Source organism: Anas platyrhynchos, chromosome 29 (genome assembly GCF_047663525.1).
Source record: "Anas platyrhynchos isolate ZD024472 breed Pekin duck chromosome 29, IASCAAS_PekinDuck_T2T, whole genome shotgun sequence".
NCBI lineage: Eukaryota > Metazoa > Chordata > Aves > Anseriformes > Anatidae > Anas > Anas platyrhynchos.
In genome coordinates, this window is record NC_092615.1 from 3,861,810 (window position 1) to 3,884,809 (window position 23,000).

Below are 23,000 nucleotides of genomic sequence, written 5' to 3' on the forward strand. Positions count from 1 at the left end.
GGGTGTGCAGGGGTCTGGAACCTTCTGGAGCTGACAGACCCCAAGGAGGGGCAGGGCTGGCTATGGCCAGGACTCAGAGTGACAGATATAAAAGTTCTCCAGGGCAGAGGGACTGTGCAGAGTTTGCTTCAACCACGCTGATTTGGTACAAATCAAGCACCCGTCTGCAGAGCTGCAGTGGGAAGGGAGCTTCATTTATAAACTTTTGACTTTCCATTCTGACTTCCCTTTTGCTTCACCTTTCATTAGGAAATTAAGTTTTGTTTTGTGTTGTTCTATTTTGTTTTGAAATGCTCCCTTCCATGACGAGGTAGGCCTAGGCCCAGCCACCTCAAAACTGTTCTGAGCTCCATTCACTGCCACGCTCCATGTCTAAGTAGGTTGGGCTGCGTGGTCAACATAAGCAACCCCTCTCAGGCCCCTCACCCGTACTTAGAAAGATGGACACAGGCAGAGAAAGGGACGGACATCACACATCACCCTAATGGCATTGCATGTGCCTGCCTGCCACTATGGGGCACTGCAAGATCTCCACTCAGCGTGTGCTCACACAGTGACCACCAGAGTTCTCACTTTGCCAGGCATGTTGATCTCCCCTCCTGAAAGAGATGAATGCTTGGCCTGGGATGTCCCACACTGTGGAAGCCAGTGGAAAAAAAAGGAAAAAAAAAAGTTTATTTTTTTTCCTAAATTTCACCCCTGAACAGAAGAGCTCTGATTGCACATTGTCTTTTCCAACAGAGACATGGAGGAAAGCCTCATGTTCGTTACAGAATCACAGAATCATTTAAGTTGGAAGAGACCTCCATACCTAGTTCAACTTCTGACCTAACACTAACCAGTCCTCCACTAAACCATATCACCAAGCTCTACATCTAAATATCTTTTAAATACCTCCAGAGATGGTGACTCAACCACTTTCCTGGGCAGCCCATTCCAATGCCTAACAACCCTTACAGTAAAGAAGTTTTTCTTAATATTCAACCTAAGCCTCCTGTGGAAATCCCCATTCTAATAGAAGAATCATTTACACAGATGCTAATGCCTTCTTGAGGTTCAGAGCAGTAGAGAAACACGCCTGAGGTTGCTGAGCCAAGTCACTCCAAGTCCTCCCAAAACTAAGCTGTGTGAAGGCCACTGGCAAAGACTCTGAGTTTTTGCTGTAGATCCTTGCAGTGCTGCTGTGGGTCACCCAAGCTCTTGGATTTGCAACAGCATTCCACGGATTTTGGACAGAGACCTAATTCTCGCTTCATCACATGTTCACTTCCTCATTACACCACCCCCACTTCTTTTCTGCTGGTGGAGCCAATGTACATCAGACTGGGTGAAAATTTTGCCTGTCTTCCCCCTTTTCACTGTCAGACTGCCTCCTTTTCACAGTTAGGCACAAAATAAGGAAACTCCAAGTAACATATTTCTTCAGTGCATTGAATTTGTGCCTCCTGAACTTCACAGTACATTAAGAAGCTATCTCCGTACCCTCGAAGAGTCTTGTATTATCTAGTTGTCTCCCAGCTACAGATTTAGACAAACAAAACTGTTAACTGTATGGTTCAAATGAGACAGGGATTTCACACATCTTCTATCCTCCTGTCTTAGCAGTTACTAGTATTACTGTCCCTACATTCGGACACCTCTCAGATCTCACCCTTTGCTATCAGACTCACTGAATAATCCCTTTCCCGAGTTTAACAGGATCAATCTTATCTTCCTTTGTCTGCAGGATTTCCAGAAGCCTGTCCCAGGCCTTACTGCCCTAACAATGAGAAATGTAATTGTTTGCACTGTCAGTGGCTTTTGGGACATAGGATGACTTCTTACAGGCAAATGGCTGACTGCCCAAGGCAAACACTTTCAGAAGGTAAACCACCAAAGAAAGTGCCAAACCCTCCAAGATTTCTTACACCCCAACCGCTGTTCACCAGACAACCAAGCAAAACCTGGTAAGGTAAAGTGCTACCTCACTTTGACATGCAAAGCTCCCATTTCTTCAATGAAGTGAAAACAGTCACATTGACAGCTCTGAAATCATCCATTACAGGCTTGCTAAATGCAAACTAGGCTTCCCATTTGCCATGGTGACCCCAGGAGACCTGCACTAAAACACGGGTGTGGAAATGTAGACTCATCTCTCCTCCAAACTTTTTCTTAGTGTCAGACCATACCACAGCAATGACAAGAATTCCTGTACAGGGAAGATGGGAGCAGAACCCACTTGTATAAAGGGACTCACCTGCTTTTTTCTCCAGATGTCTCCCCATCCACATGTACTGGAAGACAGTATTTTTGTGCAAAGAAAATGAAATTTCAATTTTGATGTGGGAAAATTCAGGATGAGTCACTAGATCCCATGTTCCACCATATGCTCAGCAGCCTTCTCAGAGCAAAGCTTATCTCACAGAAGAAGCTCACCAGAAGAACTCGCTCCTGCGAAGTCCCCACCCTCTCGATGACTAGCTCCTTTCTCCATCTGCATATTTTGCAATACAGCAGCCCTCTCCACAGCACATTCCCTCTGCATTGCCAGCCTGAAATTGTGTAAATATTCTCTATTGCATCAGCTGGAAGTTCTCAGACTGCTGCAGTAAGTCATCAAAATACACTCCTTGCAGATAAACAAGCTGCCAATGGCATGGATTTTCCTTCTTAGGAGGAAAACGGTGGCTTTGATCTCTTGGTAAAGGTTCTCCTATTCATGTCTGCTTTTCCAATCTCCGTTCTGCCAAAAGCATTGAGATATTTGAGAGAGCATTTTTGGAGGTAACTTCAAGACTAGACCAGGAAGGACAGGATGTTTTGTAAGAAAGTTCAGTATTGCAAAACTAATGCCTAGTTCCTGGCAGTGAAGTTTCACATAAACAGTGGAATGTTGGCTGTTTTAGGGAGAGCAATCAGAAGATGGTGAAAGTAAAAAATGGGGAAGTAAGATTTTTGCACTGTATTTTTTGTTATGCTTTTTGCAGAGTTTTGTGTGGTCATCTTCCCATCTGTATGGAGAGAGGATTTCCAGCACAGTAGGATCGGCACAACAGACAGGTTTGTGAAGAGTGCTTAAACCTTTCAAGAGCTGAAAAATAAGGAATCTCTGACTCAACAGAGATGTGTTTTTTCCAGCTTGTGCTGTGTTTGAGGAACATACCTCCCCTCTATGCCTTGTCTTCACTAAAGCTACCAAATCAGAAGAGCTGAAACCATCCAATGTACATCACCTTCCATGGGTATATTTTAAAAACACCAGGTAACAAAATCCTGGCTGAAGGGAAAGCAGAAGTAGCCATTGCACACTCACCAATCTTGGAGAAGATTGTGCTGGGGCAGATTGAAAGGCATTTCAAGAACAAAGCTATTATCAGGCATAGTCAACGTGAGTTCATCAAGGGAAAGACTCGCCTTAGTAATTTGATCTCCTTCTATGATAAGGTCACCCAGTTGGTGGTGGAAGGAAAGGATGCAGATGTAATCTTCCTGGATGTCAGTAAGGCCTTTGATACTGTCCCTCACAGCAGCCTTCTGGACAAGCTGTCTGACTGTGAGATAACCAGGTTCTTGCTACACTGGGTGATGAACTGGCTTGATGGTAGAACTCAAAGGGTTTTAGTGAATGGGGCTACATTTAGCTGGTGACTGCTCACTGGTGGTGCTCCCCAGGGCTCATTTCTAGGGCCAGTCCCATTCAACATGTTAATGAATCATCTGGATGCAGGAGTTGAATGAAAGAGGTAGTTTCACTGGCAGGTTAACAGGGGTAGCCTCAAGGCAGATTTTTATCCCCATGCCACAGACTGCATACTTTTACCTCCAATTTCAGGCTTATCCCTAAATATCACTTTATAGTAAACAGGAGCTAAGGAATGTCAGGATACTATTGTTCTGCAGAAACTGGCTGCTCATGGCTTAGGTAATTTGCTCCATAATGACTCAGAAGGTCAGCTTAATGGTTGGACTTGATGATATTGAAGGTCATTTCTAACCTCAGTGATTCCACAATTCTATGATTCTTTGAAACTCATCTCATTTTCCAAGTGGTATCCTGGTTCTACTCAGATCTCTGACAGGGCGATACAAATCTGCCCTGATGCTACCACCTACTAAGGGTTATTCGCAAATTTATCTAACTTGTGCACAATGGGGAATGCTGGGCACAAGCACAAGTCTGCCCTGCCATCTGAAGTCCTAAGGACAGCAATGAAACAGCCCCACAATACGGACTGAGCTTTCTGCTCTGCGTCCACTGCTCTGCTGCAGCCTGGTGGCTCACAGGGAGAGTCTTGTCCTCAGAAATAGTGGGAACTGGGTAGTTCCAAACTTAGAAACAGAAACTAAGAGAACAAAATATTGCACTCAGCAGAGAAACTTCTTGAAATATCATAAATGTACGCTTTCACTAAAGAATCTTTAATACACACTGGGCCCCATGTCCTTATTCATGCCCTTCACCTGCTTGGCAGCTGTTACACAGAGAAAGGCAGTCTGAAGGTGGGGGAGACAGATGCAGGCACAGGAAGACCTATGTTAATCAAGCTTTAGGATCATTTTTTATCAGTCCTGTTCAGACTCTGTCTCACACTTTCCAGTGCAGATTGCTTCTCTTCACTTGAGCAAGACGGTCTTTGTGACCAGGCTGCTAGGACTCAGCCTGGATTTGATTCAGTGAAAATGGATGAAGCAGCCTCTTGACAGGCGAAGAAACCAGGTGATTAAAAAGAGATGTCCTCTCCCCACTCCCCAAACCTTTGCCCAACAGCCAGGGAAACATGCCTGGGTCTCAGCCTTATGTTCTCTACTTGGAGTGTACTTTCATGGAGATGCACAGAAGGTGCTCAGAAGCTGCTGTGTGTGTGCAGTGGTGGTGATGGTCCCTGGGGCACGGTCCCCAGCACTGGCTGGAGCCGTTGCTGGCACATTAGCTGCCCCAACCCAGACACAGGTAGGATACAACTCTGCAGGAAGTGTCTGGGACCTTTCGATGGGACAGGGGAATGGTCTCTTGCCTTCAGGAGGTGTGCACTGGCTGAGGATTTGTATCACCAAGTGAGGGATCTGGATGAAGAGGTCAGCCGACTGTGCAGCATCTGCGGCAATGGAAAAAAGACTGACTGCATATTCTGAGTCACATCTGACAGCAGATACAAGAATGTGAACCCCCAACTGCACCACAGTAGGGGCAAGCAGAGTCTGTGCGTATTAGGTTGAGAAATGAAGACTCCCATAAGGAGTCTGGAAGGCTGGAAGACTGCGACTTCTGGCAACAAGAGGAGAGCTCCTGCTTCACCTGCAGATCTGCAGAGATGGGACAGATATGGCCCTGCTAAGAGAGGAGGGCTGAAGGCTCTGACCAACAAAACTCTGAGCTGCTGGAACCCTGTAGGAGCACCAGGAAGAAGCGGTGAGGGTTAGGAATGAAGACTCCCTTTGAAAGTGACAGAGGCCCCCATCTGTCAAGCTCTGGCATCTAGAGAGGTTTCCTGCCTACCTGGGGCTCAGATCAGGGATGCTGTGGAGAAACTTGTCCAGCCCTTGGGCTCTTGCTCCAAGTGATATGGCCAGAAGATTCTTGGAGCATATGAAGCTTGAACACATGGCTTTGGAGGCACTGGTCAAGGGCATGGTATGGTGGCCCAGGCGTTGTCTTCACTGATCCTGCTTGTGAGAGGGACTTGTGGAGGACTGAATGGATCCTGCGGGTGAACAGCTGGTATAAATAACAGGTTTTTGGCTTTTATGGCCATGGAGACATTCTGTGGATGCCTCATCCCTGGAAGTGTTCAAGGCGAGGTTAGACAGGGCTTTGGGCAACCTGTGCTGGTGTGAGGTGTTGTTGCCTGTGGCAGGGGGGTTGGAACTGGATGGTCTTTAACATCTGTTCCAACCCAAACCATTCTATGATTCTAAGGCAAAATGATGCAGGAAGTTCTCACAATTTTCTAGGAAAAAGAGCACAGATGTGTGCCCCTCTGAGGTGCAAGTATGCTAGTGAGCACAACAGCATGGCAAACCAAAAGGAGAAATTAAGAGATCCACATAAAGTAACAAGGCTGCAGTCTCGTTGAACTCATAGAGATGTGGTGGCACAGCTCACCTAGCAGAAGAGCTGGAGAAGACAAGTATAGGCTCCTTGACAAGAATAGGCCAGGAGGGGGAGGAGGTGAACAAAGCATAAAGTTGTGGACACTGAAGTACAAAGAAATTCTACTTATGCATAAGAAAAGAGCTGTGTTTTTTTTTGTTTTGTTTTGTTTTGTTTTGTTTTTACTCTTTAAGGTTGAGCTCTGGAGCAGGTTGCCCAGAGAGGCTGTGGGGTCTCCATCCTTGGAGATACTCAAAAACAGACTGGGCATGGTTCTGAGTAATGGTCCTGAGCAACCAGTTGTGGCTGACACTGCTTTGAGGAAGAATGTTGATGAGATGATCTCCAGAGGTCCTTGCCAATCTCAGCCATTCTGTGGTCCTTCCATGTCCTGCTGAAACACTGCGTGACAAGGCTTTGCAGGCCTCTCACACAGCACTGACACAAGCCCATCCCCAGTTGTGTCCTGGAACTGATTTATACGTCTAATTGGCACAGGGCTATGGTCTGGTTTCCCTCTCTTCTTCTCTCACCCTCTAACCCCTGCACAGCACTCTTTCACCACACTGAAAAATAAACAAGAAAACGCTGCTTCAGGGAAATGACCAAGTGCCATTCGTTGCAGACAGATTTTGAGGACCCCAGGGGTGTCTCAGCAGAGGGGGAACCATCAGTCAAGTGCAATCCTCTGTGAGATACTCCTCTGGGACAAGGAAGTTCCCGGACACTGGCAGGATGTGGTATTACAGGGCACTCTTGCCATGGTCTTTGGTGTTGGAGAAGGTAAATGCAAAGTTAAAGTGAAGACTTTCTGCATTTTTGTCTCGCCCTTTGTCCTCCTGTGTGTCAGAGCATCAGCACTCAGTCCGTCCCCTGCTCCCTCTGCCCAAGTACTGCAGACATGTCAGCCAGATAGCACAAACCCAGCCCCAGTGCAACGCAAAAACCTGTGTGGCCAGCACAGCAGAGGAGAGCACTGGTGTCTCCTGGTGGACTCAAGCTCTGGGCTGGAAGAAACACTCTTGTCACACCTTGGGACAAATGGATAGGAGATAAGGACTTAAATGCTAGCGCTTTATGTTGTTGTCCCACTATTGCTAAAGTCTGTGTAGAAAAATACACAAAGGGTTAATCTAATTAGTCAGTTGTACTCCCGGGACTGACAGAAATCAGCCAAATTAGAACTGCCCATCAAAAAGTCTCTCTCGAGTTTACCAGCCTCCAGGGACTGGAGTGGCAACAGAATCCCAAAGCTGTGGTGTTCGGTACAGCGTGTGCTGTCACACCAGTGCCACGAGCACTGGCCCAGTGCTTAGGCAAGCCTTGCTGTAAAGACAGCACTGGAAAAGGAAGTCAGTGGCTGGTGCCCCCCTGAAGAGTGGCTGCCCCAGGCTCCCTCTTTCTAACACAACTCTTTACTTTTTCCCTTTTTTCTTTCTTTTCTTTACTTTTTCCCTTTTCTTTTCTTTCCTTTCCTTTTCTTTTCCTTTTCTCTCTCTCTCTCTCTTTTTTTTTTTTTTTTTTCCATTGCTGAAAGCCAGCCAGGAACTGTGAAATAATCAGCACTTTTGAGCCCACTGTTTCTCTTGTCTCCAAGGAAACTCTGCTATTATGTTTAATATCAAAATGAGTAGGATTTTCAAGGAGGGAGTCTCCACAAGGAGCAGCAGGGAAGCATGCTAAGGGGGAGAAGAAGGAGAAGGAGGAGAGAGGGTCCATGAGAAAGCTGCTTGAGTCTTTCTGAGGTGGACAGCTTCTGGAGCTGGGTCAGAAAATAAGGAGGCAGAAATTAAATAGTCCACTCTTGGGAGGAGAGAGGGAAGGATCAAGCCTGGGAGGAAGGGATCCACCAGGCTGCTCGTGGAGGGCAGGCAGGGCCGTGCCTTGCTCTCGGGGCTCTGCTCAGTGGCCTGGCAACTTCAGTTTAACAGCAAGCAGGTCCTACCTGCTTCTGGGCAGACAATGGATACTCCAGACCAGGAATCTACAAAATACCTCCAGCACCAAGAAAAACAGGCACTTCACAGGGGCTGTCTTGGGTGCCTCCGCTCCTGTCTCACTGCCACATTGGTAGCTCAGTGCCTGCTGTCAGGAGCACTGAATCCAGCCACTGTGCCATTGTGTGTTCTGTTTTCCAGTACTGAGGACCAAGACAGAGAGGGCTCACAAAGCCTGGGGCTGAAGGCACCCTCACCCCTCTTGTTCTTGGATCCTCTACAGCCCGCCCCATTGCTTGCCCTCATAAGGACAGTACATGCTGAAAGCAATGCAGCCAAAGTGCCTACACAGAAAACTTCCACTCACCAGCCCAACTGGGCTCAACTCAGCCGTCTTTGAGTTGCTATAGCAGCCCCTGGCAGGGCTTCCCACTCGGTGCAGTGCTAGGGTTTGTCCATTTTTCACTCCCTGACTGGCAGCCAGCTTCCCCCCAGCCAACTCCTGCCACAGCGATGGACGCAGGATGAGAACGGATCTGCCCAGGGTCCAGCTGCTGGCGCATCTCAGTGTGAGGGAACCGGCCAAGTGGAGGGGACCATGCGATGGGCAGGAATTTCATCCCCACTAAGCCCTGCAGTGACAGTGATCACTTACTGATCAGCTGGCTTGCAGCCTAAATCCAATCCTGGGAGGACAAGTCCCTTTCTCTCCAAAGCCCCCTGCTCATACTGATGTCCTGTGACGAGGCTGGCTCTTTCTGCCTGCCCACCAGGCATTTCACCCAGCCCCAAGCACACAGTCCCACTTTTAAAGCACTCCCTTGGGGGCAGTCCCCTCTCCCAAAGCAGGGCGAGAGCTATCCCTCCTGCCCTCTCATGCATGTGCCCAAGGAAATCGCCTGCTGTCCTCCAGCCACTGGACCTGGCACCGCTCTTATTCATGCATCCAGATTTGCTGACAAAACCACTCACCTGGAACAAGCGTCAGTTGTCGAGCAGGACAACAGCGGGTCTTTTTCGGCTTGGGGGATTATTCTGAGTTGTTTTGTTCTTTAATTCTTTAAGCTCAAAGGCAGGATGCAGGATTTTCTCCTTAGAAAGGTGCAGCGTTAGCAGAGAGCTCTGAGCAATACCTCCTGAGAGAGGAAAGGAAGACTGTAATATGCTCAGGATACATGGCAGTAGGGGGTGGGGGAGTGGCATGTAGGAGGAGACTGAAAAAATCTTCGATGATTGCAGGAGACCAGAGGACAGCAAGCACCTGTCACCGTGATGTTGCATTTAGTCCACACTGAGTTTAACGATACCAGAGGTTTTGCACTTTCTTCTCCCTCCTCACACAAGCTGCAAAGAGAGTTAGTAGCAACAGAGAGCAGGGTGAGCTGTTAAATGAGAACCAGATCTCATCCCCATCCCAGTCCTGCCCCCTCAGTCTGCTGCCTTCCTCGAGGGTGGCTGTGTGCAGAAATCCAGCCGGCAGCAACAGCTGAATACTCGGAGCAGGCAGGTCCTTCACCAGCCCCGTCTGTGTAAGCAGGGCCTCAGAGATCCAGACACACCTCTGTGGTTTGTCCAGACCGGCCTGAGGGGATGGACATGTGTCTGTGCCTCAGCCAAATAGCTGTAATTTCCCAGTGGTGTGTTAGGCAAGTCACAAGGCAAGAATCCGTTCACTGGGTGTGCAAAGGAAATACGTTAGTAATCCAGCCTGTCAGTGAGCCAAACTCTGCTTTCAAGGAAGCAGGCACTGTCTTTACTCATCTCACTGCAAGAAGGACATCGAGGTGCTGGAGCGTGCCCGAAGGAGAGCAGCAAAGCTGGTGAAGGGTCTAGAGAACAAGTCTTATGAGGGGCGGCTGAGGGAGCTAGGGCTATTTAACTTGAAGAAGAGAAGGCTCAGGAGAGACCTTATTGTACCTTACAATTACCTTAAAGGAGGTTGTAGTGAAGTGGGGATCGAGCTTTTCTCACAAGCACCAAGTGGTAAGACAAAGGGAAATGGTTCCAAGCTGCACCAGGGGAGGTTTAGGGTTGATATTAAGAGAAATTTCTTAACTGAAAGGATTGTGCAGCACTGGAGCAGGCTGCCCAGGGAAGTGGCTGAGTCACCATCCCTGGAGGTTTTCAAGAAACATGGAGATGTAGAACTTAGTAACATGATTTAGTGGTGGACTTTAGTACTGGGTTAAAGGTTGGACTAGAGGATCTTGGAGGTCTTCTCCAACCTGAATGATTCTGTGATTCATTGATCAATTAAATATTGATTCCCACTGCACTTGGGAGTCCTGCATTACAAAATGTACACTAATGCATGATGCCAAAAACACAAGTCAAATTGAAGGTGTGAGTGACACATAGTGCTAGCTTCTGGATGGGGTAAAGTGATGAATTATTACCAAAATACAAGCCCAAGGTTCCAACAGCACTTCTATTTCTATTCCTGTCAGATACACGACTCACAGGGAGATGCATTGGTTGTTACCTGCTGGTAGACTTCTCCCTATTTCAGGTGTAGGGGCTTTGCTGTGTGCCCCAGCTTCAGTACACACCAGCAGCAGTGCACCGTGTCTGCAGCCAGAACTTGCCACAGAGTGTGACTTATCCAACAGGGAGAAGATCAAAGCCTCAGTGTCAGGCTCATCGGGCAGAGTCCTGGAACTGAAATCCCCCAGCCCTCTGTCCTCTTTGGACTCTGCGGGAAGGGGAGAGCTAAACCTCCTCAGCCCCATGCTACAGAGAGCAGCTCCCAACACACACTGGCTTCCTTCCAGAAAAAGACAGGCATCAATCAGGAGGGTGATTAGCTGGGATTTTGCTGGATGGGCCATTTGGAATCTATGGTCTTGACTAGTTCTATCACTCTACCTTGTTTTAACTTCCTCCATCTGCCAAATCAGCATGGACACAGACCATTGCTACATCAGGAGGCAAGGACACACTGTCTGCACCAGACAAATTGCTCGGTCTTCATGTGACTCAGTTGCTCATTTGTAAATGGAGGAAACAGCGCTAGTTTTCCTACTGAAGGATACAGAAGTTCAGTGAGGTCTCAGGTCATGTGAGTGTCAGCTGGGGACTGGAAACCCTAGTCCTGTACTCTGCAAAGTTTCAGTTATCTTTTTAGCAAAACACATATTGGAATGTGAGATTTTTTTTTTTTCCAAAATAAATATCTCTGGTTTTGTGACACAGACTCCAGCGTTCTGCCTGCACTACGCACCCAAAGTATTCCTGCAGAAATGTGGATGAGAGCCAGTCCAGCAGCAGAGAGAAAAGGAGGCAGATTGTGTAAGCACAGCCTTGTGCACAGCTCATCTCTGCTCCTTCTGCTGGTTCACGGCCATCGGCTGCCAGTGGGGTGGTCCTGGAGGACATCCCTTAGTGCGCCTGCCCTGCTTCTCCCAGTGCCTTAGCCAGCAGCTTTATCACAGATGGGTACCTGACTTCGCTGTTAGCTGTGTGCTGCAGGCTTGGGTGATCAGCAGCTTTCAGAAGAGTGCTCTTTGCATGGACAGTGCATTTCTGACACTACCCAGCGAGGGGCAGAGCTGCCACGCACTGGGCCATCTCGCAACAGCTGCACTTTTTTTTCCCCGTGAACCTACTTGAAGGAGAAATGGTTGACTAAAGGTGGATAATTGCCTGTTTTCACCTTCTATGCCTGCAGTTCAGCTTGGCTCCTAGGGTCTGTAGTAATTCCTACCCAGTTTCTTAAACCCCAGGTTAATACCTCTAAGCCTCCTTTAGCCATAAACTCACAGTGATTAGTGCCTTAACACTTTTATTTCACCAATTTCCTCAATGTTTCATTTTGACTTTTACCTACGGCAGTTTCCAGACACCTTCAAGTTATAAAGTAGGGCACGGAGCAGCAATCTGAAGCTATGGAGGAGGTGAAGAGCTCTGCTCCCTCAGGATGGTGGCCCTGGTAGAGGGCAGAGCCTTCCCAGGGTGGAGCATTCCTCGGGGAACAAACCCCACCATGAGATAAGACCCCGAGACTCGCCTCTTCCCGTGAGTGCCAGGCACACCTCATCAGCCACGTCGCACAGAGGCCATGTGATACTGCAAGTTATCGACAACAGGTAAAAGGGAAACTCTCGATGTCACCCTTGTGAGACACAATGAGAAGAGATGAGACCACGGCTCCTCGTGGCGCTGAGTTACCGCTCAGTCCACTGAGCTGTCTCCGTGCAGCCATTTGAGAGTGAAGATAAAGAAAGGGCTTGTTGAGAAACAGCCTGGAACAGCTTTTCCAAATCACCTCCCTTGTGATTTTCTCTGTAAAGTGCCTTTCAAACTGATTTATGCTAATCTCACAAGTAGACTAAAAATGTCATATAGGGACAGGGCAGTTTGTTTGGCGCCCACTCCCTCTTTAACACACCCTCAGTTTCTGTCTCTGTGCGGCTTGGAAAGACCTCAGTCCTAAATGAGTGAAGTTCTGGGGAAAGGGCTCTTGAGACAGATTTTTACACAGGGCTTATGGGTTTATGTCTCTCTAAAGGAGGTTTGCAGGCCCAGCAGAATGTCTGCATCTTTATTACCTCTTTGTTTTTTAAGGGAGACCTTGATTACCTCTTTGGTATTTGAAAAGCAGAACACCTAAAGATGGACGTCAAGTGTTGATTCCCAATGTAATGATAAGGAAAGCCCCACACATGAATCCCTGTTAAAATGCAGTCCTGGCACATTCGGGTTGCTGTATGCGACTCGGATGAAGCATTGAGACTGCAGGATCAGGTTGGGAAAAAACAAAACCCCAAAAACCAGCAGATAGCTGTGTCTGTTATCCCATAGGTTCACTGCTTTACAATCAGCATTTATTGTAAACAGCCTTTTGAAAGAGCTCAATCTCTCTGAACTGCTGTGAAAAACACATTAAGGAGCATGCTGCAGTGAATCACCAGGGTGTGTGCACCCTTGTCACCTGAACATGCTGATGTGGAGGTCCGTGAGCAACCCTTACCTAGATCTGTCAGAGGAATGTGGATGGTTTCTGCTGGGGTGTTAGAAAACCCAGTTGCTAATATTCCCACTTGCTAATTGCCACGGGGAAAGATGTGTTTTTTTTTTTGTATGTTAAGCAACCCTACAACTCTTCCTTTCCTGGATTTTGCAATTCTGTGGTCTGGTTCCCCTTGTTACAGTAACCTTACTTTGGGGGCTGGGATTAATTTTCTATCTTGCACTGCTCACTTGGCCCAGGGAGCGTAGTCCAGCCATGACCTTCATTCGAAGTTAGCAGAGTTTCTGCAAATGAACCTCCTTTTCTGTTTCACAGAGCTGCTCAAATAATGGAATTTCCTTCCTATGGGAAATGCCAATATTTCAACATTTATTTTTGCCCTATTTTGAAACAAAAAGTCAAAACTCAAACTCTTGCAACACACGATGTTCAGAAAAATTCTAGCAGAAATGTAAAGAAACATTTTGGCTGGGATCAGGCTGATGTAAATCTGCTCCCACTTGAGCTGTAATGTTTCTTCATGTGAAGAATGCCTCTCACGAGCATATTTTTACCTTGTAGGATAGACTGCAGCTCTCATGTTACACTGCAGCATGCCCTGTCGTGGAGCTCTGTGGTGCCTCGTCCTTGATGCAGCCTTGGGGATGAGCAAAGGCCAAGGAGAACAGGGCCAGAAGGGCCAAAAGAGACTTGGTGCAATTCTTGCTGACAGGACATTCTGGTTAGAATTTCTGACGGCCAGCAAAGAAAGTAATAGTTAAAAATTTATATTTCTGATGAGAAAAAATTCTCACCACCGATTTTTGACTGGGTTTCAACAGATGAGTGAGACAAACTTTTCTGAACTCCTGCCATATCTGCTATTCAGAGGTGTGGCCATTTTCTCCTTGGTTCTGCTGAGAGTACATGGGATCGAGAGGTTTCAGCTATGCTGAATGTCAGCTCATGCTCCCTGCTCTTCCCAGGCACACAGGGAACATGTGCTGCACACTTGCAAGGGCAGTTCTGCTTCAGGAGGCTGTGTCATTTGCTCCATACCATTTTTCACAAACCTCAGTATATCACTACATACAGCCCCTCTCAGTGCGAGCTGCAAATGCCTAAGCTGGTGGTGATGTCTGAAGTCCTAAAACCAGCATTTTGTCAAACTTTTTCCACAATCTTTACTAATATTTCCACTGGAATCTCCTGTTCTATCTCCAATATGTTCCTTAGTGGAAACTCACCTGAATTCCCCCACCCCACCACCCGCTGCCTGGTGGGGAGGAATAATTGCTTATTGAGAACTTTCTTTTCATTTCTTCTCTTGCAGAAGCAGAGTGCCCTTATCCTTCCTAACACTGCTCTGCCTCCTGCAGCCTCTGCCTGGCTGTGCTTCATATGGCACGAAGAGCTTCCCCAGTTCTCTTGCTTTCAAGTTTGACAGGTCTTTCCCCATTCACTGTTGCAGCTGTTGAGTTTCAGCAAGGATGCCATCAATTGCTTCACTGTATATTAGTGCTGAGCTTGGATTCTTTGTTACAATGGCTGGAAAAAACACTTTTTCCTTCTGCAGTAGATAGGTCATAAAAAGCAAAGTACCAGAGCTGTCTCTTCTATGCTCTACTGGCATTTTAATTGTTAACCAACTGTACACACACTATGAGATGTTTCTTTTTGTAGTAGGCAGTTCCCTCATAGTCATAGATTTTGACAGCTGAATTGTGGATGTGCTGAGTTTCCCTGGCTGCTCTAAGGACACATGTACTGCAACCTCACCTGTGAATTCGCAGCAGGTAGAAGCATTTCTCAGAACTCCATTTTCATACAATTTTTGAAGGACCATAAAACATCCTGCCAGCATGAGAGATGGCATCACTCCTAGGGACTGTTCTTAGAGAAAAAAATGATTTCTTATTGAAACTGTCAAATGCAAATCGGATCAATAAGAATATATCCTGCTGTGGAGAAAGGCACTATGCAAAACTTGAGCTACACAAGTTGGATGTGCCTTGTCACTGCTGCTCTTGGAGCAGCCAGGACAGGATGCTGTCCCTGCTTTCCCTATCCCTTTTTCCACAACTTTATTTCTGACACATCTATCTAGCACGCCAAGAGGCAATTCAGACAGGCAGGAGCTAAAAGTCCATCCTAGCATGAGATGAATGTGACCTGTTCTTATCCCTTCATCTCCTGCCTTGTCTGATTTCACCACATTTCTTCTGAGGGATGCATTTCAAACAGTGAGGCTCAAATCTTACATATTTTCTTCCACAGTTCAGGGTCTTTTCTGGGGGCATTAACATGTTCAGAGTCTCACTTTGCCCTTTCTGTCCCCAGCAGCTCCTTCCTGCTCTCCTTCCCCAGCCTCCCCACTGATACAGCTGGGTGATAATGGGGCAACTAATAATGGCTGGGGAGAAGAGAATCCCACACAATTTCTAGATAAGAGTTGGGTACTCAGGAAACAGGTTGTTAGGTTGGCAGCAGATGCTCTGGAACAGTCTCTGGCTTGAGGGATGTGAGATGGTCCCTGGGTCCTGGAAAGTCACGGAGGGGGAAATTTAATCTTCAGTGGAGGGTGATGGGAGCCTACAGGATGACCATGGTAGCAGGAAGGCCAGAACAGAAACAGCTTTTGGGTTGAGAGAAAGCTGCAGACCTGCACGTGGGCTATACCATGCTGTCTGATTGCGACTTTTGCGCAGCCAAATAATACAAAATTTGTGAACAATGTTTCTTGGCAGGAGCAGCAGTCCACTGAACAGTAGTGGACACGGTTATTACTTATTCTGAGTGTGATTTGTTTCTCTGGATGAGAAACTGTGATATAGCACCTTCATGTACACCCTGCTCCATATTAACAGCCTGAAATGCCTCAACTGGCAATTCATTACTTCAGGGGAACGGTTTTTATGGCTTTCCAACAACAGCATGTGACTTCTGGGCATCCTATGTTAGTGAGTGGTACAAGCTGGAAAATGTCAAAAGAAACTTACTGATATTTCAAGTAGCTTGGTCCGATGCTACTGTGGGTTAAGTCTGCCTTCTCTGAGCTGGGAAAACAGGATGGAAATACTTCTGCTGCTCCGATGATATATTTGTCCAAATTTAACTTGGCCCATTTTCTCTGGTATTCTCCACATGGTATTACCATTGGCATTATGCTCTTCTCCATTAGTTCCCAACGCTGTATATATGTATATTACAAGGACAAAAGGGACCATTTGTGATCATCTAGTCTGACCTCCTTTTTCAGGACAGGAATAGTCCTGTGTTAATTAATTTTCTTTTAAGTAGAATATACTATTTAGAAAAATTTCTGAACCTGCATTACTCCTTTCTGGTGGTGATGAATTCACCACAATTCCAGGCAAATTATATAAGCCTGGGTCTACCTGACCCTTGAAATTATGCATGATAATTTGGAAGAAGCAGTCAGTTGCTGCTGTAAATGAGCTGAACTGAACTTAGTGCTAATAGTAACACTGCCATTATCACACCAAGAGCCTGTAGCATACCTTAAACAACATTTGCAAGTAGACATGCAAATCTGATGTCACAATTTGCTTTCCTTTAGGAATTTATCCAAACATTCACTAGCTTTTTGAAGGAGAATTCAAAACTACAGGATTTCAGAGAAAACAGCTGTATGGCAATTCTGCACCCTTGGCTTTCCTTCACAGAATTTCAGAATCCCCTAAAACCAGCTACTTTCAACCACTCCCGATGGATTTGGTCTTTCATTCCCACCAGTTCTCTCTAGGAAAATCACACTCTACCTGTCTCTTCTTCAGAGACTTTTTTGTCACTCCTTTTATGACACCCTTCTGTCATGTTTCTTACACTCGTAATTTTGACAAAACACCTGTTTACCTTGGGGTAGAGCCCTACTCTAACACTCAATACTTTGAAGTATCCAGATGAAGGTATAGCCTTCTCCAGAACTGGTGTCTCAGTGACAACTTTTCCCCACACAGGGCTACAGAAGTGTCTGGTGGGCACCCATCACCCAGCCAGGCGGTGTGGATTTGTTGTCTGTGTCTCCCTGGAACAAGCAGGGAGCACCTGACCTGCAGGTACAGCACTGGGCTTAGAATCACAGAATCATTTAGGTCAGAAAAGACCTCTGGGATCATCAAGTCCAACCTTTAACTTTGCACTGCCAGGCCTACCACTAAGCCGTATCGCTGAGCACCACATCTACACATCTTTTGAAGACCTCCAGGGATGGTGACCCAACTACTTCCATGGGCTGCCTGTTCCAATGCCTCACAACCCTTTCAGCGAAGAATTTTTCCTTACACCCAACCTAAACCTCCCCTGGCACAACTGGAGGTCATTTCCTCTTGCCTTAACACTTGTTGCTTGGGAGAAGGGACTGACCTCCACCCTTCTACAGCCTCCTTTGAGGTATTGTTCCTGTCCCCTATCACAGATCATAAAGCAGAAGGGTGAAGCGGTGGCCCTGATGCCTGTGGGTGTCAGACTGAGCTCAGGCAAGCACCCAGGACCCGAATTGTAGCACAGAGAAGCCTGGAGTGGTGCTGGCTGCACGCTGTCAACAGAGGCAATGCAAACTGTCTCACAGCTCATTACAGAAACTGAGCCAAAGGGAAGGCACGTTCCCAGCTTATCAGGCCACCTCCTCTGTGAGCTCTCTGATCTACTTTTCAAGTGATTGTTCCTGACCTAGGAGAAGCCCCTGAGAAATCTCACAGTTCATAGCCTGCAGCTAAATGGGCATCAGCAAGCAGCCACGGTGGGGAGGCGCGAGCATGGCACGCGCAATCTGCCTGCCCGGCTGGAAAATTCCACTCCTCTTCATCACTGCAGACCACGCTCGGGCGCTTAGGAAGCAAGCCCTGCCAGCGGTGTGTTTATCTGCCTGCCAGGCTGCTGCTCTGCTTTGCTGCTGTGAATTGTGTCCCATTTGCCAGGACACCTGCAGTATCTGCTCAGCGCTCTTTTAGTACCGTGATAAGAAGTAGACACGAAACAGCATCCTGCTTCCTTTGCTCTGTTTCATTGTATTATTTTAGCACGGCTGACAGTCAATACAGGGTAGCTCAAAGGGTGAGGCTCTGGAGAAAGGATGTCAGCAGGACCAGCTTCTCCTCCAGCCCTGGCCAAGCTGTGCACAAGAACCCAGCTTCTTGATGCTTTCTCTCCTGGCACCTCTGCTGTGTGAGCAGCTGCGGACATCCCTGCCCCAGACCAACCTGAAACCTGCTAAACTTGCGTAGAATTGGTCAAATGACTTACAGTGGTGTCTTCTGACTCTCAAACCACGAATCCCAAAGTAATCCTAATAAATATTAGAACATTTAGCCTTCCAGGACTGAAGGAATACTGACTGGCCGAAGATCGGAAAGGTTTCAAGTGCTCCCAGCCCCCCTCTCTCTCTGCCACACTTCCGCACAACTTTCCCCCCTCTCCCTTTTTAATGCTTGCGCACTCCCACCCACAGACATGCTCCTACCTTCCGGATTTGCAGCTGTGCTTGCTGTAGGGATGTTTAATCCCCTGTTAGGAGGCGAGAAAAGCCGGCAAGTGTCTGGGTGGAAAGCCTCGTGTTACAATGTCACTGAGGTCACCAGCAGCCACCCATTAGCAACCAATGGGAATAAATCCCATGGGAATTAGGCAGCTGTAATTCCTGGAAACTAGGCTTTGCACTTCAAACGTACTATTGCCGGATTCCTTTCAATACTAAGCACTGAAATACCACAGAAGGCATCTCAGAAGCCTACACGTATAAACAGCAAAGCAAGAAATAAACATTATTCAGACTTTTTCCTGTAACATTCCTAAAACTTGCAGCCTCTCATTTGCTCATGGCCTCAAAGCACCCAGCTGCTTGTGATCACTGCAGGCACAAGGAAATGAAGAGCAAGTGTCTCTACAACCATCCAAGAGACCAAACAAGCACCTTGCAGCACTAACATGTTCTTGGCACTGAGAAGGGCAGTGAGGTGCAAGCAGGATGCATGCTCTGAAGGATTTTACTTAGGTCCTCAGTAACAGGGTTGTTTATTAATGCTTCATTTTCATGATATGCTTTCCCTTAGTCGGGTTTTTAGATGCATATACATGTTTTATCCACATGCTTAAAATAATGCCTCAAAAAACAGCCAGTGGGGGAGGTCTGTTAGCACTTTCCAGGTCAGTTATTTTAAAATAAGGTATCAGAAGAGGGACAGGGATTTGAAGAAGTGATGCTTGCTCAGTTTAACCAACATTTCCAGGCAACTAGCACATAACATAATTCTCGAGTTCTGGTTAAAGTGCATGTCTTACATAGCTGTGGCAGAAAATGTAAAAGAGAGAACAGGAGTGAGTGAGGTGACAAGCTCGATGTCCTGCCTTTACTTACATGAAGCCCAGAAGCAAAGCTGCTTCTCAAAGGTCACAGGCGTGTGAGCTTCATGGATTTGCATACATTTTGTAAGATAAACAAATTATATTAGATATATCCCATATCCTCATCACCCATTCCTGTGGCAATGGGAAATGGTACAGAATATCTGAATACCAGAAAAAAAAAAAAAAAAAAAAAAGAAAAAAAAAAGGTATTTCCAAGCATTGAAAGTCTTTTAGCACCTTTAGTGCTTTCCCTGGATCAGAAATCCTCTCCAAGTTTAGGATCTCCTCTGTGGATAACAAAGTCTTGATGCAAAATCGATCGGCACACTGATTATTACTTTTACAAGGTTCTCACCATACCTGCATGCAGTAGACCTGAAGCGAAGAATCTGGAAGGCTTGGGAGGCAGCAGGGAGCCCAAGTTCACTCAGGGGCCAACCTCTGCCTGCTGAGGCCAAACGACAGCATCTGCAAACTCCCAGCTGCAGAGGAAAGCCAGGCACTGAGCTATCGAAGATGGAAAGAAATCCTTTGGAGAGGAGCAGTTATCCACAAGCCCCGCACAGCATCACATTCGTGGCTTGCTCCTTGTTCCTTCTTGTGACTTTGACTTCTGCCGGCCTCCAGGAGCAAGGCTGTGCTGTTGCCCTCCCAGTCGGGCTGGGAGCCAGGGTCGGCAGGAGCTGCAGTGGAAGGAACGCGGCGGTCCCCGTGGCTGAGCAGCACGCACAGATAGCGGCATGGCAAGAGCAGACGGCTGGCAGGGCTCAGACCCTGTGCGCTTGCTGCTGGGAGATGTTGGGCAAGGGTTCAGGAGGGCAGCAAGATCTGCTGGAAGGGAGAAGCAGGAAGGAGCCAGGAGGCCTGAGATCAGCTTTAGTAACACTGAGAGCTGAGGGAGACAGCTTGTCCTGGGGAGAGAAGTGGCTGCAAGTCACAGTGATAATAATGCTGTCTGATATTAATGATGAACCATTTGCAAAGTCAGAACAGAGGGGGCCCTTCTCAGAGCACAGAGACATGCACAGAGGTCCCTGAAAAGTGCCAAACAAGCTCTTTCCTGAGCCCTGAACACCGCAGCCTTGACCTGCAGCACAGGGACCAGCTCCTTGCTGGCTCAAGATGATCCAGTGGCAGGGCAGAGCTGCTCAGCACCTGACTGCTCCTGCATGGGAACATTGAGCTGATGCTACCTGGTGTGTTGCACATACAGCCCATGTACCAATGCATGAAGGTGTTGCTCATGTTGCTTTCAAGAGACCGACTAATTAACACCTACTGATACTTCTACAGAATTGCAGGGGGCACCACAGCTCAGAGGAGGAAGTTGGGCAAGAAGAAGAAAGTCATAAAGAGCCTGGAAAAGCTTCTGCATGATTTTGCAACACACTGGACTAGCTACAGCCTGTCCCTATACTGCAAAATGTTGTATTAGGAGAGAAGTTGAGGACTCGTGTATTCTTTTGTACAATACAAATTTCACGAGGTTCATCAGATAGAACGGAAGCAACTAGAGAAAGAAGCATAGGAAACAAAGATGACTTGAGTATTACCCGAACTCACAACAAAATTGACTAACTCAAATGAGAAACACAAACACTTAATTACACTGCAGTTATACCCAAACTTTCAGTTCTCATTTTCTTTTAGTCTGTAATTGACCGGTTAAATCGTCCATGATATCTGAACAGAAACAAGTGTAAAACATTTGCAAGGTGACTGACTGTTCTGTGAAGTGTCTCATGCCTATGGCTTTGTGCAGCTGGTCCACACAAGCAGGTGAATCCAGTGTGTTGGGGAATGTGCACAGATTCGTCACCCTGAAAGAAGTGGTCTTCTACAGCATTGCTGTGGTTCTCTGGAAATCGTACGTACGACAACAACGTACAGGCTATGTTTATTTAGGCTCATTAATTCAACTGATCAAGAAGAGCTGAAGATGTGACTTGAAGTAGTCAAGTGCCATCAGAAGACATGAAGAGAGGGCATATTAATTTAAAACAAATACAGAATAAAATTCAACAGTTGGGAGCTGAATCTAGACATATCCAAACTAGATACAGCCCTTTAAGAGCAACAATTTTTAATCACTATCACATGCCAAAGTATCAGAAAATTCCTTTAATTCAGCATGCTTTATGCCAGAATTGGATATCCCCTTTCAAGGCTATGTTCTAATTCACTCATGAAGCTCACTGCAGACAAAATGAGAAAAATTCTTTTGCTATACAGGAGGCCAGTGTGGATGTCATTTCTGCCTTTAAAAGCTATGAATTGTACTAAATGTCACGTGTCCGGATTTAATAGAACACCTGATCACCATGAGAGAAGTTGGGAATCATCAGAGAAATTACAAAAAGTCAGTGGATGCAATCAAGCTCAAATTTACCACTGGTAATTCCTAGAATGGAACTTCTAGGAAGGTCTCATGGTCTGCCAGGACACCAGTGGAGACAGGCAGCAGCTCTGGCCTCCAGCTGTGTCCTGTGCAGCAGCATAAGCACTGGCTTTGCAGCCAGCAGCCACAGCACAAACTCCCATGCACAGTATCACAGACTGCTGCACGCATAAGTACTTCTTCGTAATTTTTTTTTTTTTTTTTTTTTACTCCTTTAGCAAGAATGGTCATTTCTATATCTTCCAAGAATAGAAAAATCCTTAGAAAAATACAAGAATAGTCTAAGTTGCCAGCACTGTTTCAATGAAATCAACATTACTTTAATGTGACTTTGAAAACAGGTTTATAGATATACATATATTTTCTGCTACAATAAGAACTATCTTACTGCTTTCTTCATAAGCAGCTATAAATCCACCTCTTCCAGACTGAAGTTTGGAAGTGCCCACTTACTCTGTGATGAATGCATTCACCAGAGCTACAGAAAGTCTGAACAATGTCAAAGGCTGAACAACTCAAAATTCACCTATATTTCTTTGCGGGTTATGTTTTCCAGATCTTGCCTGTTTTCCTTGTCTGGCTTCTCCAATTGTTCCATGTCTTTTCTGAAGTCTACAGCAGCCCAACATGGATAACTACTCAACATGAAGCCTCTAGTCAGTGGCAATTAAAATCAAAAACTTGCTTTATTTTGTGTACCAGAGGCATTTCAGAGCTCCCCAGGATACCTGTTCTGCAGCAGAAGAGCACTGTTGTATTTGCAGTACATTTTGCAGTATTTGAGACTTGCTGGTGCTCTCAGATGCAGTAGTGCCTCCTATAGACCACAGTGATAGTCCTATAATAAACCAACAAGATGCAGAAATGTGTTAATTTTCAAAATTTCCTGCAGACATCTCAGCAGGACAAGTAAAGAAAGTTAGGGTTTATTTGTACCCATTATACACTAATTTCTCTAACTTTTACTATGCTCTGTATCACAGAGGCACCAACAAGAGAGAAAGGCAAGAATGCAGTGAATCAGGACTTTATATGAGAACAGCCAAAAGCAAGGCAGTGAAATTTTGGAGTAAGAAATTGTGTAAAACGAAGGGCTTGCTTCCCCATCTAGTGGTTATGTTGGGAAGGAAGAAGGCTCCAGTAAAAATTGGCTGTTGGTCACAAGGCTGGGGCTGTATGCATTCACCTGTGGGATTGAACTCTAGGATTGAACACCACAGATGTGGTGATACATGGTTTTGCAGGTCCTCTTCAGATGGTAAGGCTGTTCCAGTGGTAACT

The 23,000-nt window shown here is 46.5% G+C and overlaps 1 protein-coding gene across 15 annotated transcripts in view; it reads right to left on the reverse strand.

The window, feature by feature from the left end:
* The window catches only part of SLC1A6 (solute carrier family 1 member 6), a 39,849-nt gene extending 19,744 nt beyond the window's left edge, over positions 1-20,105 (reverse strand). For 3 of the 15 annotated variants that reach the window (XR_003501305.3, XR_003501304.3, XM_005015618.6), the window contains exon 1: positions 2,237-2,775. Coding sequence is in view for 4 of the 15 variants with exons in the window: in XM_005015618.6 (XP_005015675.2) it covers positions 2,237-2,270 (34 nt within the window). In the remaining 11 variants the exon portion in view is untranslated. Of the gene's footprint in view, positions 1-2,236; positions 2,776-8,979; positions 9,144-18,437; positions 18,537-19,681 lie in introns of those variants that run through there. The other 12 variants (XM_072029157.1, XM_027471990.3, XM_027471984.3 and 9 more) reach the window with 8 other exon arrangements.
* Between the last annotated feature and the right edge of the window lie 2,895 nt (positions 20,106-23,000).